The sequence below is a fragment of the Rhinichthys klamathensis genome, unplaced genomic scaffold, assembly GCF_029890125.1.
Source record: "Rhinichthys klamathensis goyatoka isolate OS25496 unplaced genomic scaffold, OSU_Roscu_1.1 h1tg000370l_1, whole genome shotgun sequence".
Taxonomy (NCBI): Eukaryota; Metazoa; Chordata; class Actinopteri; order Cypriniformes; family Leuciscidae; genus Rhinichthys; species Rhinichthys klamathensis.
This window is the reverse complement of record NW_026606878.1, coordinates 998,901-1,017,307: the sequence shown is the minus strand read 5'-3', so window position 1 is coordinate 1,017,307 and position 18,407 is coordinate 998,901. Positions and strand designations below refer to the sequence as shown.

The 18,407-nt window shown below is 37.5% G+C and overlaps 2 protein-coding genes across 7 annotated transcripts in view; one reads left to right on the top strand and one right to left on the bottom strand.

Annotated features, from left to right (window-relative positions):
• sbf1 (SET binding factor 1) overlaps nt 1-1,443 on the bottom strand; it is a 59,817-nt gene extending 58,374 nt beyond the window's left edge. For all 6 annotated transcript variants that reach the window (XM_056233506.1, XM_056233510.1, XM_056233508.1 and 3 more), the window contains exon 1: nt 1,136-1,443. In XM_056233506.1, the coding sequence (XP_056089481.1) occupies nt 1,136-1,421 (286 nt within the window). In that variant the 5' untranslated portion in view covers nt 1,422-1,443. The remainder of the gene's footprint in view (nt 1-1,135) is intronic.
• A 7,369-nt stretch (nt 1,444-8,812) lies between these two features.
• adm2a (adrenomedullin 2a) lies at nt 8,813-17,912 on the top strand. Its single transcript, XM_056233498.1, has 3 exons — nt 8,813-8,902; nt 9,225-9,438; nt 16,735-17,912. Exons 2-3 carry the CDS (start codon nt 9,359-9,361, stop codon nt 17,141-17,143), a joined length of 489 nt encoding a protein of 162 aa, XP_056089473.1. The 5' UTR covers nt 8,813-8,902; nt 9,225-9,358; the 3' UTR covers nt 17,144-17,912.
• Nucleotides 17,913-18,407: the final 495 nt, after the last annotated feature.

The window sequence follows — 18,407 nt, the reverse complement described above, 5'->3', positions numbered from 1 at the left end:
ATGAGGGTTGGTAAATTATGCATGCTCACCGGGACCATTATATGGCACGAATCTAGGCCACTAACTAAAACACTCAACAACCTCCCGATAACAAAACTCACTAAAGACAGAGGATTTTACAGAAAGCTCAAAGCTCTCTACATTCATTCACATTAAAATAAGTACTTGAAATGTTTTGACTTTCTTTTATCTGTGAAACCCAAAGATATTTTGAAAAATGTGTTTGTCGAAATAACTCATGTTGTTTCAAAATCTGTGGAACACAAAAGGAGAAATTTTGCTAAACGTCCTGGTAACTTTTTGACAATGGATTGTCATGTCAAAGGATGCAAAAAAAATGATATTTGTGTCTTTTCCTCACACGGTTATCTTAACTTATCACAACATGGCCCACAAAAACACATTTAAGATGCTTTTATTGTGAGTTTACTTGCTTTTGGATGCTTGACATTTTTAGTCAAGCATTTTCACTAAAACAGTACTACTTTTTTGCAAAAGAAAACTAAGGTTGTTTCAAAACCTAGTTTGTTGTAAACTAAGACAGCATTTTGTGAATCACATGAGCCTAAGCATGCTGTTTAGGTAGGCAACCTATTAAGTTTAGACACTATCAAAAGCCTTAGTGCCATGGTGCATGTTATTGATGTTTGTTGACATGTCTTAGGAATGAACTGGTGCAACTTTTGCATTTCTATTCAACTCTACAGGCGCATACTGGTCAATATAACAGGCTGTTACATGACAAACACAAGTGGCAAAGGTTACGCTGAAAAATCCCTGTTAGTACTGTCACACCCTGGCAAAACAACAAATTAGTACCCGCGGTCAAACTTCTAATCATGAATCGCGTAAAAGGGCATAGAGACAGTCCCGTCTTCGTGCAACTTCGGTGGGGTTCGGCTTTTGAGTTCGGGAGTAAAGATCCAGAGGCCTGGGACATCCGCGGCTGATAGTAACTCGCCCAACCCAGGCCGGAATCAGCTGTGTCGGGACTGTGTCCCTCTCCCTCCGCCTTCTGCTGTGTTTACCGTGAATAAACCGCGACTAATACACTCCAATCTAACAGATCAGGAGGAGGAGGAGGAGGGGGAGAGGAGGAGGAGGAAGAATCGCTTGCTGTGTCTCTCTCTCTTACCTCTCTTATCGAGATCGTAGCCGACTACCACGAAGTAATCGGCGAGCCTGGTCATCTTATCGAGATCACAGCGACAGGCCTCGGGGGTGACTGTAGTCTTTCCGAAAGTAGACGATATTCCGATCACATTGTGAAGGCAGCGGCGACAGCAGCATCCCTCCTGCAGCAGCCCGCCGCCATACTGTCGCTGTGAGTATGTGCCGTGCCCTGACAGCGCTCTGCGCATGCGCCGTGAGCTCAGCGGCGGCAGGGAGGGGCGCACGCTCAGGGAATGTTGCGTAGTCATTCATTAGAGCTCGTGCACAAGATACACTGTCAAAAAAAAAAAAAAACGTATTAATTTGTTACCTTTAAGTTACCTTACCGTATACGATAAAAAAAATATTTTAAAAGGCTCTACGTAGAGGAAAATGTAAACCTGTGTTTAAAAAATTTAAACTTGACTTCTTGTGCAGTAAAAAAAAAAAAAAAATAATGTTGTTATCAGCAAAAAGTACGAATCGGCAGCATTTACAGAATTTTACCGTAATATTAATATAAAAAAAAATTTTTATATATATATATATGTATATATAAAAGGTATTATCATGATACTTTAACATCAACAATGTTTATATGGATAACTGTAATAAAGATAGAGCTAAGTAAGATGATGTTTGAGATTGATGCATGCAAATGGAAAGAGGACAAATTATTTGGTTTGTTTTATTTTGCACTTTTTTTTTCTTAGGTTGCTGTACAAACAATAGTCCCATGCCTTTAATCCTAGCCCCCTAAAAGTCAAATCAGCTGTCATTGCTTAGGTAACAGAATCACACTGATTGCATGAACAGGTGGCTCCTTTGGTGGATTTTACTATAAAGACTCAATGTTTGGACAGTTGTTCCATAAATGTTGCAGTAATGAGTCTCATCACAGAGGAAAAAGCTGAAAGGTCCTACCGGATAACCCCCCTATCCCACAATCTGAGGCCTGTGTCCTTGCCTGTCAGCATCGACACGCCTCCAAAAGAATTCCAACACTTCCTGTGTAAAGTCCTTTGACCCAGAGTACTTATCACAGCAGAATTAAAAACATTCACAGGCATGTTATACTGTCAGCCTGCCATCTAATAACAAGCGCTTTACAATTGACAGTAATATTCCGTAGGAAAATGCCCCAGGGAATTGGCTGTATTTATTTATTTATATATATATATTTGTATAATTATAATTTTAAATAATTATTTTATTAATGAAATTATATTTGTTGGTCATTTTTCTAGTCACTGAGGTTGTTGAAGTCAGAAAGATCCCCAGCCAAAGGAGTCATGTTATTTCATTGCGGGTCAGGTGACTCGCATGACACTTTAGCCCTCCATTGTGACGGCCCAAAAGAGCAAATTCATTAAAAAAGAAAAAGTAGAAAGTCTGAAAAAGGGAGAAAGATAGAGGAGTGGATTCAGTAAAGATGAGCCCCATCCCTCCTGTTTAACAATGGACTCAGTGATCAAGTTTCCCACAATGCCTTGAGAAAAGCAACATTAACAGTCGTGCAGCTGGGCCACCTCCATATCCAGTTCCTAAAAGGAGCCGATCACACTATCGAGCCGAAAGGGCCACCATGCACTGCACCTGCATGCGTATCTGTAAGAAAAGTGCATTGTGGGTTACTATTGATCCAATCAGAGAAGCATGAAATGATATTTAGCTTGATATTGCAGAATAACTACACCTAAACACAAAAAATGCCCATGTATGTCTTTCACCACTACATAATGAAACAGAAAAGTGACAAGTGTGACGATCACAGGAAGAGTCGTGGGTTGTGCTTTGGCCCTTTGGTCTGCGCCATGTGACAGGAAGGGCAAATGTGTAGACACGTGTTTCTAAAGGTAGTGCTCTGCGTGTAAAGGTGTCCGGCCTCCATAGCATGAGACATCTGTTGGGAGAATATAAAGCAGAGTTGTTTTGGCCCGGATTTGAAAGTCACATGACATCCTGTCAACAAACCAATAGCCAGGAAGTGGTCTCTTGGCTGATTGAAAATCATAGGTAGTCTCAGAGCATCCTAATTCCTTATGTCACAATCTGGACTATGAGGAAAACCCTGCTAATATTGATAAATGTGTTTTGGATGAAAAAAATTATCTTAATTAAAAGTTTAATGTGTTTTTCAATGTTTCAAAGCATATAGTAACATATTACAAAAATACACATATTAATTCATATATATATGATTAAATATATCAAATACATACAGCTGTTACAACCCTGGTCAAAGGTCAGGGGAAAAAAAACATAAATAAAAAATCTGAACCCACAGATACTGTGTGCTTATCTTTATTTTAGATCTTTTCTTCTTCTTTTTTTTTTGTCACCACTCAAAATTCAGGCAATCTCTTCAGAATTGGGCAAAGCCCAAAACAAAAGATATCGCAGACTAAACCCACAAATGCTCAATATACTACATGAAAATAAAGAAAAATTAATGATGGTCTGTCCTGACTTCCTAACTGCACCGAAAACATGAGAAAAGGATTTACAATCATAAAAAAATGGCACCCCTTCAGCCTCTGTGGTGAAAAGCACCATAATATTTACACTTACACTATTTACAATAGAGTTTTTTAAAGAAAAAAGGCGGCACACTTGCCAGCTCAGCAGAACAAAACAAAGAAAACCAACCAACAGACGGGTTTAAGAAACAAAACAGTAATTGACGAGAGAAAATAAAGAAATAAACATTCAAAATGATTTAACAGCAAGTCCCTCTGCTAGAATATAATACAACTAAATTACTATGACACACTGATTCACAAAAGACCACAACGCCAACTCTATTCTCTCCTCCTCCAGGTGTTTTTCAAAAGACACCAGTCGTCAGGTGACAGATCAGCAGGTGCACTTCCGTACGTCCAGTTAGGGCGGAGGAGACACCTAAGACAAGAGAGACAAGAGAAAGAGAGAGTGGGACAGAAAGGCACGCATCCAGAATACGTCTCCAGACTTAACACAGTATAATAGATACAATTATATAAATACATATTATGTTCAAAATGCATATTGAATAAGGCATAATGTGCAGTCATTATTGCAAAATAATGATAAAATAATAATCCCCAAGCGTGATGATTATTCTTTTTTATGGCCCTTATCAATCATGGCTTCCTTATCCACTCAATTGTCTCTATCACTCTCTCTCGCTGGTGTGTGGTGAGCGCATGGGCCGTTGTACTGTGGCTGCCGTCGTATCGTTCAAGTGGATGCTGCACACTGGGACTGGTTGAGGAGAGATTCCCTGATATGACTGTAAAGCGCTTTGGGTGTATAGTACATATGAAAGTGATATAAATGCCTCATCCATTCGTTCATTTATTCATTACTCTGAAGTGTTTATTTTGTCCTAATGAGCTGACTGCATCGTATCAATAAATGGCCATAAAATTCTAATTTGAGTTGACATTATTTTACTATGTGAGAAGAGAACATTTCAGAGAGCCGCGCTTGTTTAAAAAAAAAACAATATTAGCTGCTATATGATCTTTATTTTGATTCTGTTCTGTGTATAGTAAATTCAGCAATTTTGAGTTTCTTACATTTGTGTTTTGACATCAAACATAAAACATGAAACATGTTGTTTACAGATGCATCAGATATTCCACCTTAACAACCCATGCAAAACTGACCGGAAGTGACATTTAACCAAATCCATTGAGAAATTTGCATGAAGACATGGCAATGCATAAATAATATTGGATAAAAACCTGTTTCTTCTCCTCCGTATCAAAAAGTTGAATTAACAAACCAAATAATGTCTTGTTTAATGTTTATTTTATACTTTATTTTATTTTATATTAATATTGCTTTTATTTTTATGACTATTACTGGTGCCTTATTGATATTTTGGCAATATTGTCTCCAAAACAATCAAGCTAATCACACTTAGAAGAAAAGGTTCTATATAGAACCTTAAAGTGCTTCATAGAACCTTTTAGGGCATTTTATGGATTTAGTTTTAATTAATTAATTAATTTAGTTTTAGTTCATTTTTAATTAAAATTAAATGTTATGAATTAAACAGCTCATAAACATACTTGATCATTAGAGAGAAAAAAACTCATTAAACATCTGATGAAAGTATTATGCAATCATTTAAGACATTTCTCCTTGGCAAAGTGTATAGCCTACTTTGAAAATGAAAAAAAGACCAAGTAAACCATGTCTATGGTAAACTTGAAAGTCTAATTAATTTGAACAATGAAGCATCAGAATGTAACCACCTGAAAGATCAATCATTCAAATGCAGGATGGGAATATAACAATGAGTCATGATGAGGATGATGAAGTGACAGGATGAAACATACGAGGCGGTCTGTGTTTGTTGATACACCAACATTCATTCATCTTTTATAACTGCCAGCAATTTGATTCATCACACAGTCTCGTGCCTTTGTCTTCATCCATTTCTGGAAATATGTATCCATTGTTCCCCTGCAGTCACACCCAAACACAACCGCTGAAGCAGATTGCCATTCCCACACACAAATCTAAAGATAAGTGTAGTGTATGACATAGCTGCACTGGCTGATGCGTAATGGTAACAGAAAAGAAACAGAAGCAGTAAACATGACCCCTAACTGTACATCCCAGCAATGCAAATAAACTTGACTGTGAGCCATAACAAACCAGTTGCGTTCTCAAACTCAATTGTTCTGCCATCGTAAACATGCGATGGAAACAAGCTCAGTGGGAACAAGCATGTTTTCAAATCGATTTAACACAGGGATTTACTATTTCATACTGGGGAGGAAGAAGAGTGAAGAGACATCACTGGTATTTCAGCAAAAGGACCGTCATTGGAGAGGTTTGTTTTTGTGTCTGAAATGTTTAAGATATATTGTTTACGTCCACTTTGAACGTAATGAGAATTTCCCCCTGGGAGATCAAATACTATTACTTTCTGTTTTGAACGCTGAAATTTCTCATTACATTGTTGATATTTATTCAGTGTAGTTATAGTAATGTTCACTAGGGGGCAGCATACAAGAGACAACCGTATAGGCTAATTGCTTTCTATCTATCTATCTATCTATCTATCTATCTATCTATCTATCTATCTATCTATCTATCTATCTATCTATCTATCTATCTATCTATCTATCTATCTGTCTGTCTGTCTATCTATCTATCTATCTATCTATCTATCTATCTATCTATCTATCTATCTATCTATCTATCTATCTATCTATCTATCTATCTATCTATCTATCTATCTATCTATCTATCTATCTATCTATCTCTTCACACAGTTATCCTGAACCAATTTCACCTTACCACAGCAGCAAATTTCACATCCAAAATGCAGCAAAACACCACATACATGACTTATACACAATACAGTATTGTAGAAGTGATTTGAACATAACAGTTATAGAACATGCAAATTGTCCCGTGTAGAGTTTTGTCATTGTTTGTGTCTGAGTGAGAAAATAATTCATGTCATTTGAAAGATGTATTTTGTGCCAAAGCAACGGAAACCGGTCTACATTTAGCCCACATAGACTGTGCAGTTGTGCTCACTGTGAGAAGAGTTTTTAAAAAAGTGACCTTAATATTGAGAAATGGTAAAACAAATGTAAAAGATTGTAAAAAAAACAGTCACAAAAAGTGTAAATAACACATATTTTTTATGTGAATTGATATATGAATATAGAATATGTTTCTTATTTGGTATACTTAATTATTAAAACAGTTTATTATTCAGGGAAGCTTTTTTTTTTTTATCTCAGCTATTGTAAATGAAAACAACCACGTCATCATGTGTTTGGGGAAATCAGCCCAGCTTAACAGGCGGTTTGTGTTTTGCGGTTTGAACTGGATTCATTGGCTGCGGTTAGTAGTTACTCATGTACACTAATTGGCACATACAGCTGATGAGAGATCAGAGGAAAAGACCAATTGCTCTCGTCTGGGATTTGGCTCCACTTCACAGTTCTGCTGTCACATTTTTTTAGCATTATGTAAATGGAGGCACTTGCCAACCTGGTTAACTCCCAGACACGTACAACTTGCGGATCTCTAAGAATTACTGCATTAATCTGGTTCATTATTCACTTCAATTGTCTTTTCCAGTCACATATAAAGCAGCAGTACACATTTACTCATTTAAAGCTAAAAGAAAAAAACACTAATAAATGTCCAACACTGACCTGAATAAGTGCATATATTTACACTGCTGTGAGGCACTGTGAAGGAATGTGATTAGTAAACTATCCGATTTCATATAGTTAAAGTCACCATGAAATGAAAATGGACAATTATTTTTTTATGGAATGTTAAAGTATTTATTATAAATTATTTATCCATGCACATCATTATTTTTATATGACATCTCCTTTCTTCTCTGATGGCGTGTTTACTGGCGTGAGGGCGGGGCAACCTGTCACTCACATGAGATTGACCAATAGCAAACCACAACCATCTGATCAATTCCCCATGGACAAGTCCAGCCCTCATTGTTTTCTTGTTCGAGAAGCCGGATATACCGGACAATAGTGATGAAAAGACTATCGCAACTCCCAATTCATGCTGATTTTAACCTTAGATTTGACCGGAGTGTCTTTTAAATCTTCTTAAATCTTTTGTGTATTTGTTATGGATGGCACGGTTGTTGCTCAAACATGGACAAATTTGAATAAAATCATTCAGAAGCTAAAATTAAACATACAAGAGCTCGTGACACCTTGATTTTTCAAGGAAAAGGGAAAAATACCACAAATTGTTGAAGTTCAAAAGTTTGTTCGTCACATGCTCAATTGGCATTGAAATTGCACCGTGACTGTGCGTAAGAGATACACGAAAAAAAGAAGAAAATAAAAATAATAAAAATAGTTCATGACAACCATTTAAAACAGTTTCACATTCATAATAAATTATATATTAGATAAGCTTACGTCATCATTGCGGAAGAATACTTAAACTTAAGCCCATTCAAACAAAAGAAAGACTCACAAGTGCACAATTCTCCATTCAAACACCTCTTATAGTACGTTTAGGCCTTTTTGTACAACATAAAATGACTGCCGATATTAATCTCACAACAAAAAGTGCAAAAAAGGGTTTGCTTTCTGTGACACAATTGGAAGAGAATGTCTATCCAATCAATTATCACTAAAATGCACATTGATATATGCAAGGGTGCGTCCTGCCCTCCTGCATTTCTGCGGAAGTCTCTAAAGCATCCTTATCCCCTCTGCACACTCACCCTAATGTTAGAGATAAACACAAGAGAAGGGGTTTAGTGAATGTTAGTGAATTGGTAAAACTAGGTGGAAAAATCTTGTACATTGGGTTACTGTTACCATTTAAAGGGATACATTTTGTTTTTGATCAGAATGTGGAAGGTCAGTGTCACCAAACATAGCAATGCAAAAACTATTGCTTATCTCATAAAGATAAAGAACGCCTGTTATTCAAATTATAAAGCCTGCATTTAATGAGCTGCCCTAAAATGCAATATCAAGCAAGTTATGCGTAAAATAACTGCATTTGACACCAATCAAGTGTGTTCATATATGACAATGACTCAGAGTAGCTGTATGATCCCGTGTGTATTCGACACACCTTTGAAAAATCGCACTGTAGTCCCGCCCACCCATATTTAAACGCGCCAATGTCAGCTGAACCTCAGACTTCACAAGAGCGTGATCTTGGCGAGCGCGTGCACACCCGTGGGAAAATTCTCAAGGCAGATTTGCGCGTGGCACTATCTTAACCTGAGATAAAGGTCAGTAAAGTTTATATGTATGATGTACTAGTATAACATACTCAGAATGTAGGCTATTTAAAAAAGAAAAACTAAGGGAAAGATGTAGGTTATAATTAGTTGGCAACTAATTAGAGCTGATGGACATGGACTAATATAGATTCGTGCACCACTCTAGTTTTGTATATATTTAATCATATAATTATATTAAATGCCGGAATTTATACCAGTAGTAGCCTATGTGATGCAAATCAAATTGCTAGCAATATGTTATTAGGCTAATATGTGCGCGGGGAGAAAATCTAGTGGGGATCAATTAATATTTTCCTTCCCTTTATTTTAGGAACACCACAGTTCCCTGGAGTTGGAAATTTTGGGTCCAACTCGGAAGTTTCAGTAGCTGGAAATTCAATACTGACCAGGTGCATTGGAAGCCCCCTCCTGACCAAGGGGGCGTGAGAACATTATTTGCCCACGATGGGAGCACTTTTCCCGGTTTTTGTGTATTGCATCAGCCTGCTCTCCTCACAACTGTTGGCACTACCGGTGAGAAACAGGTAGGAATCCGCCTTTTAAATGTCTCAGATTTGTCGGTCGGTCCAACTTTTGTTCTGGATGCTCATTATTAGTAGGAGTTGCCTTTGTGTGTTTTTTGTGGTGAAGTAATCTAACCAAGCTCTCTGAGGGATGGAAAAAAACGGCTGAGATGTCTATTGAAGGAATCGTTCTTTTGAGTCGAATCTTTTTAATGAATCTGCTGAACGGGTTTAAAACCGGTCTAAATGATTTGTTCAACAATCGGAGGTACTCGAGTCAATAAATCACTGATTTAAACCAAAAACTGTCTGAAAATGCAAGTTAGACTATAGACTACTTTAATTTCATTAAAATGGGCAAACACCTTTTTAAGCAAATTATGTATAGGCTATACATTTATTTCAGTATTATTTATTATAAATGTAAATTATATTAAGGACTTTATGTTTTTATGAACTGGATAAGAATGAAATTACAATAAAGCCCCTAATTAATAAATAAATTTAAACAGCAAGAAACGGCTTTATAATGTTTTTAGATCTTTAAAAGGGATTGGTCAAAAGAACCGAGTCGAATGCGCAAATTCAATATTTCAAAAAGTTAAACACACCCGTTGAAAGTCACACTTAACTTTTTCCCCTCAAACTATTTCGAAGTAGGCTGGCACCAGGGATGTGTTATGTAAAAAAAAAAATGTTATTACACAAAGAGACGATGTTTTGTCGCGACTCGCGATGGATAGGCTAATGGTTGCAGTGAACAAGGTCAGTTAGGATGGTAGACGTGACTGTTTAAACGCACGCATCCCACCATTCATTCACCAGCATAGTTGGCCGCCTGCTGCAGCTTCTTGGTAAAGCAAACTTTTACAGTAACACTTTACGATAGTAGTTTATACAGATAAGAAGTTTAGGCTATACATTCTCGTATACAAAGTTTGCATGATAACAGTAACTATTTGAATGCGCATTGAATGCTGATGTAAAGAGTCACATGACCAGAGCAGTTTGTGCCTCTGAAAGATGATGGCTGTCAAAGCTCCAAATAAGCATTAAACATGTAGCTACATAAATATAATACTTAAAGGGTCTATTATTAATATATTATTAATGATTAGCTACTCATATAAATCATGCTCATAACAGATATCGAATTTGAGCAGACACATTTGTGACCAGTGGGGAAGCCCAAAACCTCATTTTGGATAAGGAACTAAGTAAGTCACATAATGAAAAGTCGATTTCCAAGTACTTTTACATGTGAATTTATTATTGGATTTTCATTTCCCTTTCCCCAAAATTGCCTGATATAAGAACAACTTAAAAAGTTTCTATAGCCTATTGTGGAACTTTTTGACAATGGTAGTTTCCAGCCTGTGACCAGGAATAAACATTTTCTGAACTTTTATTAGAAAAGGCGTGCAGTTTGTGTCCAAAGAGTAAAATCTTAGATTAAACGGGTTCAGATAAGACAGTTTTACTACAGTGTGCCCTTTTACATAAGGTAAGCAGCTAAAGTAATTGCATCATATAGTTTTTGGCTCCTACCCTCACAAAAAAAGTCGTTAGTCAATTGGTGCTCATCATGTGATTAATAGAATACTTTGTCACTGCCATGCCTTCAAAAGCTACACAAATGAATGTACAATGTTTTTTTTTTTTTTTTGAGCAGTGATAAACGTTTGTATCATTTCTGAGTCAAGGTTAGGCGAAAAAGAAACAGCCTGACTGAGTGGTGCAGGAAATAGAGTATAATTCCTCAACAAATCTGACAAAATGGTAGCCTGGTGTGGGATCAAGTACTTTAGTTATACTGTAAATATAAATATACTGTAGTTATTTGATTGGCAGCAAATCTCTGAAATAGGATATTGGGGTAGTTATTCCTGAAAACCGCAATTTAAATGTATTAAAGCAATAACATGTTTTGTCAAGTTATTATTTCTGGCTGATGACTAATGACGGCATACAAAAGGAATGAATTGCAAAGTATGAGTGTCTGTGTGCCCTCTTCTGGCTGACACCTGCATACTGTGCTCACATCCGTTTTGCTGAACTGTGCAATTCTCTTCATCTTGTCGGCCTGAGGAACAGATGAACTAAAACTGATACTTCAGGCTTTGAAAAGCTGTAATAGAAAAGTTTAATCCCTCCCAATCTGAATGCCAAAATTTAATGGGTAGTTTTTTTACCAGACCTTTTTCTTACCTTCATAGCAGCTCATTAATATCTTGTGACACTCTTGCACCCGATACTGTTAGCCTACATGACAAACCATAATGTCAAGGGAAGGACTGTATTTGTCCTTGACCTACAATATTTACAGTATAATTGTTGCACATGCATTCCGCATGCTTTTCTGCTGGTCTAAGCGATATTTGGTGAGGACATTAGACTGATATTTAGTCACAGACGTCTGAATAGTCGATTTACAGTTACAAAGAAACAATGAACAGCTGATAAATACTGTGGTGTCAGACAGTTTCTGATTACTGCAATAATGTCAGGTGCCTTTAAAGAGACAGTTCACCCAAAATCAAAATATCTGTCATCATTGATTAACCCTCATGTCATTCCAAACCCATTTGAGAGGTTTAGTAGGATGTTCACACTGCTCTTCTGCATACAATGAAGTGGCCGGGTGCTCCAAATCTCCAAAAAGCCTGATAAGAGCATCGCTAAAGAAGTCCCTATCTCATCTCTGACCTTTCAAAGTCTCTCCCTCTCAGCTTTTTGTCTCTCTTGTCTTAATTCATCTCAGAGAACTCTACGTTCTTCACATGGACTCACTCAGTGTTCGATAACCATCCATGTAATTGTACACAGAACGTACAGCAACCTTTGCCATATCAGTCAGGGATTTTTATTGTTTAACATTCTGTGACATGCTGTCCCTGAATCGAAAATGGCGGTTAGTGAAGCCCGTTGTGGTGGTTTAAACATGATTTTGGTCCCTGAAAAAAAAACTATGCAAACATAGCCTAGTTTTCTCCATTACATAATATCTCAAGGTTTAGTTCGTGAGAGAATATGCGGAGGCAGGAGCCAAACGACAGGTCCGATGTAGATTTTTTAAACTACTTTCGGAAATCTGATCACCCCACTGTGGTGGGGTTAGGTTATTTGGTGTACACCATATATATATATATATATATATATATATATATATATATTCCTCATTAGCGACTGTTTCTATGGGCCTCTATACATACGCCATCCGCCATATTGGAACGGTCAAAGCTGGTCCATGAACAGTTGAGAGCAAGTTGACTGAGCGTCTGCAACCGTACTTAGATGTATGTTTGAATATCTATATCTGCAATAGACTTCAGCAGATGATTTTGCTAAACTAACACAATATGGCAAGACGAAGGCCTTAGCTAACACGACAATAAAAAGTTACCAAAGTAAAAGTAAAAACATTAAAAAGTACCATAGTGAAAACCTGTAATATTGAGTTAATATTCTCACCTGTGAAAGGTTATTTATTTCATCAGAAATTTAAATCTCAGCATTCACAACCAGAATCTGAATCAGAATCACAATGTTGAGTGTGAGTGTCTTAATGTGAGTGACGACACGTTGACTGTTCCAAGATGGCGGCCGGTCGCACCGACGTGTCTGGAGCGGTTGAATGTGGCATCTATATATATATATATGTCTATGCTTTTCACAACAATATGGAAGAAACATTTTAGGTTCCCCAAAATAAATTCAGGGATCAGTTCTAAAAAGAACTATTTCTTTCTTAGTGTGAAGAACATTTCAATAATCTGAATTATTTTTTTAGACTATAAAGAACCTTTTGTGCAATGGAAAGGTTCCATGTATGTCAAAGGTTCTTCATGGAACATCAATGCCAGTAAAGTAGCTTTATTTTTTAAAAGTGTATCATCTGCATTCCATGACTGAAGCGAACACCGTCTGTTTCAACGCTGTGGTCGAGAGGATTGGCTCTCTGTATGATAATTCACTGAAATCTGGGACATTTGATCCTCTATAATCAGGATTTAAGGAAGTCGATGTTACTGTCTATTTTGTAGGGCATCAGACAAAGCAATGTTTTTCTTCTGTCAATTAAGTAAAATGCTGTTTGGTTGTCATATTAAGCTATTGATTTCCTATTGTTAACTCTGGAGGAAACAAGTCCTAAAGCTCGCTCAAGGGGAAGCGTGCTGTCTATGACAAGTTGGGTCACACTCAATGGGAATCTGGGCCGGTCATGTTTGGACTTGAGTTATGCAGTCCTCCGTTTACAATATAAACATTAGCATTTTACACCATGCCGCTTGGTCATTATTGTTAGAGGCGAGAGGGAAAACTCATTCGTCAGGCAGAATTCCGTTGTGGATTAGTAACTAAGACCTAAATGCCTTTCTCCTCATCCTTAAGCGACATGTTTCCACTCTGATCAGAAACCATAAAAACCATAAAAACAAACACACAAGAGGAGGAAGTGCTTAAAAAGCCCCTATCAACACCATAATCTAACCATTAACAGACTTAAATCACTTTCACTTTTTTGAGTTTCACTATTGCTATCCACAGCTTAACGTGCCCATATATATACTGTATATATATAAATATATATATAATATTTAAACACCTTTCCAGGCCCATAACCCCAACATTGTAAATTATTTGGAATTTAAAATGATATAAAACATTTTTCATATGTATATTAAACATATTATATTAATTAAACATATTATGTTTAATATTTAACACTAAAAACAATATATATTCCCTCCAATACTGAACATTCGTTTTTTTATCCTACTGTTTCTGAACATAAAGTTCCCATTATGTGCATTATGACCATGATAGAAGCTGGTTTTAATGGAACAAGCATCTCATAGTAATTAGAGAAGGTCACTTGGTTTGACTCACGGTCACTTTTCCCATAAAAGAGCGCAGGTACTATAATCACTTTTTTTTTTGTCCAGCTAAATATAAGCAGCTGATGACCAATTCACAAACAGCCATGACCAGTTTCATAGAGGTGCAAAAATCCCAGCCTTACGGCAAGAACAAACAATAGTACTGGATTGATCTGGATACATCTGACCTGCCTCTCTCAATGAAGCATCAAGTAGTAAATCACAATCAAATATCAGATCTCCTTGTTTCCCCACATAGGATTTGTTCCCACAAGGCATCACAGGGTTTTCGTGGCAGTCCGCCAGTACCAGGCCGACAAGAGGTGTGCAGCTAAGAGCATGTTGCATTTCAAAAGATGAAATCACTCGAGACACAAAGTCCACTATCAAAGACTGTAGGCTTGTACTTCAGGACATAACCAGGTTGATTGCTCATTTGATAGAGCCTCAACTTTAATTCGACGTAAAAACTCGACTGCTTCTCTGGTTTCTGGGAGTGCCTCGTCTTTTCAGCGCATTGCAAACAGAGTTTCTGCAAAACATGATTACCACCTTTATCCCGAGATGGGTTGAATTTCGAGGGGCAGGTGCTAATTTTCCTAGCTGAACACTATGCTCAGCGTAGAAATACCCCAGAATCACAGATCCTATTTCATTGTGGTCTGTTGGTTAAATGTCGCCAGGTGAGATTTTTAATTAGCACGTTTGTTCAATTATATGGAAAGTGGCTGCCCTTCTCAGGTTTATTCACAGTATGACAGAAGGATCACAATAGGATGGATAAACAGGACATTTCTAGAAACAACAGCTATACTTGCTCTAACATCCTGGCAACCTTCCTTGCAATGTGAGTGAGTTTTGTTGATGACACATAGGATGAGCCATGAGACAGGGTGGTATAGCAGACATTTTAAAGGATTTGAGAAATATGGATGTGTGACAATGGAGTCTCTGAGAAGGTCAAAGGGCACACGGATGAAGTCTACGGGCAGCTTATCTCTGCTTAAGCATCTAAAAAAAAGTCATAGTTGGATCAAGTTCAAAGAGAAACTACTGGTCAGGGGGCAAACACTTAATTTTGATCATGTGAAGCTGCTGAGATAGTTTTCAGAGGTGTGGAGACTTACGTGCTGAATTCGCAAGAATTGAATACAGCATAATATATTAGACCAGTGGCATTACATTACATTAAAACGGGTGAAATTACTATTCATCTGAGACACTTTGGGCAGATAATCATTATATTTTAAAGGGGTGGTATTTTGGTTGACCACAATGCAAAGGAAAAAAACAGCTGGCTGCATAGTGATATTTCTGAGGAAATAAGATATTAACTAGATAAAATAAGAAAATTCATGTTAAAATGTATATATATAAATAAGGATATTATATTAAAACATATATTTACATTTATATTAAGAATAAAAAATATAATACCTAATAAATAGACCTAATTATTAAACTTTTGGATGAAAAAAGAGCAACTGCAAGAGTAACTGATATTTCTGGAAAGTTGAGTTTTTAAGCATTCAAGAACGTGCGAGCAAAAATGCTAAACACATGTCTGGCACAAGCCAGTGTTACTCAGCAAGCTTTTTCACTAAGTTTAGTATGACACCGTGAGATTAGATGGTGTGGTCCAACCTAACAATACACCCTGTCATTTCTCAAATTTCAGCTTTAGGGTTTTTGTATAAATGGGTTGCTCTTTTATAGTTATGCTTTCCCACTTCATTTGGAAATAAAAGTACAAAAATGCAGGGATCTTTGCGAATAACGAGGCTTGAAATTGCCACCGCCTTAACATGCACCTGCCATGATCTGCTAACCACTGCTAAGAGCAAGACCTGAACTAGTGGCCTGTGCAAAAACCAAAGGTTTCAGTGTCTAGTGTGATAATCAAACAGAGGGCAGATGGCCTCAGCCATTACTGCAAAACCGGAGTAAATCAAGTGTGTTTATAGCATACGCTGTGTCCCAAAGAGTCATACCCTTTTTGAACAGTGAGCATATATTGTGTGGTTCCAGTAAATGTGAGCATATAAGTGTGGTTGCAGTACATGTTTGCACGGTTGACCAAACTGCACATTTAGTATCAGCAGTAAATGATGCTTAATGTTGAATCAAGCCGTTTATGTGCAAAAAATGGACTTGAAACATTCATATAACTTAAATAATATTAATTATAAAATATATTATAATATTCAAATCAATTTTATTTAGGTGTTGTAGCCACTATATATATATATAAAATGTAATGTAGTCATATAATATTTCTATCAATATAATTTTTGTATATTGTGTGTTCGACAAGAGTATAGGTCAAATATAATTCAGATTGACTAATCAGAATGAAGTATTCCAAAGTGTAATAAAATAACATATCAATTCCTGTTCAAGAGCAATATTTATAAGTCCTACTTCTGTCTCATTGCAGGTTGGACTTCATGACAAGACTCCATCAGTTAAGAGAGGAAGACCCCATCTCTCCAGATGTTACTGAGCGCCCAAATACTGACCATGGCGTCTCCATCGACCGCACCGTTCTGTGGAGGGCCATCCTCTCCAGACCACCACCTCCAGACCCAACAGGAAACCCACTCCACGTTGGTCAGCAAAAAGCAGGAGAATCCAGCCAAACAGGTGAAAGCCCTAGGCAGAGAGACCGTCGCAACGTGCACTCGCGAGGCCACCACAACCATCACCACGGCCAGCTGATGCGCGTCGGATGTGTCCTCGGTACCTGCCAGGTACAAAACCTCAGTCACCGCCTCTACCAGCTGGCCGGCCAAAGCCGGCGCGAAGACTCCCCCATTAACCCGAGCAATCCACGTAGCTACGGATGAGTCTAGGGGGACGTCCGGCTAAAACTAAGACCAAGAAAACCGTGTTACATGTCTCTCTCCTGGTGTTTGTCTATTTTATTGCAGTACTGCTGTAGAACTCTTTCCTGCTCTCTGCCTTGGTTTTCTGGAGTGTATACTGTGCCTTTTTGGACAGAAAGGACCTCTTGTTACTTGATGGCAACTTTTGAATTCAGTGCCTCTGAAACACTTTGACTCTGGCCTCTCATTTTATGGTACTCAAAACAGATTCTTTATTTTGATATTGTCATCTTGTTAAGTCCTCAGATAAGAGATTATGCCGGGTTATGCCGCATTACATCCAGACTCATCAAAGGCTGTTAACTTCTACACCACTGATCAAACCCGCTGAGCCTTTAATGTGGATTTCAACAAAGTGTGCGATCGGATTTCTGTCAGTCTGAGGGCCATGTGTTCGAAAAGACTCTGAACTCTCCCACCTCGTGTGTCTCCAATGCACTTTTAAGAAGAAAGCAGACTTTCTCTGATGGCTTCGGAGCTTGTTTAAGACCCCCATCTGATACCTTCTCACATGAATAGTTACAGCAAGTTTGGGTTTAAATCTTGGGTTTTAGACAATGGCGAATTGTGACTTTATAAACACAGTGGTCTCTTGATTGAACCCACGAACAATACAGTAGCAATCGCCACTGAATCCGGATTAACACATTGTTGCTTTCCAATGCACTTTGAGGTCTGGCGCCTGGAATATTACACTTCACGTGATTTATAAAGTCACGAGAATGAGTTATAATCCCCAAGGTCTCAGTTTCCACTCTGACAGAATCCTGCTGGGCTTTGCCACATTTCATAAACAGAAGCAAGACTTTTCGGAGCATTCTTAAATGATGGCTAAAGCTCACCCATAAATAACCATATCCAAGGTTACAGCTCCATAACAAAGGAGAAAACTAGCCGAAGGGCTATTTGAAAACCATTTCTCCCATCTTGATAGTGAAAAAAAAAATTTTCATCATTTACTCACCCTCATGTCGTTCCAAACGCTTTATGACTTTTTCATTCTGCGCATCACAAAAGAAGTTATTTTGAAAAATGTAATGCAAGTCAAAGTGATTCACTGTTGGTTTTGGACCCCATTGACTCGCATTGTATGGACAAAAAAGTATTCTTTTTAAATTGCTCAATTTTTAATATCATCAAATGCCCTCAAAATATTCTCAACACACATCGACTGGCGTCATTTTAAGTCATTCACAAGCTCATTCTTGTAACTCTAATTAAAGAT

Excerpts from the sequence above, each read along its gene's own strand:
- adm2a (XM_056233498.1), top strand. The coding sequence starts at position 9,359 with ATGGGAGCACTTTTCCCGGTTTTTGTGTATTGCATCAGCCTGCTCTCC. Across the intron at positions 9,439-16,734 it reads GCACTACCGGTGAGAAACAG|GTTGGACTTCATGACAAGAC; the intron begins GTAGGAATCCGC and ends GTCTCATTGCAG.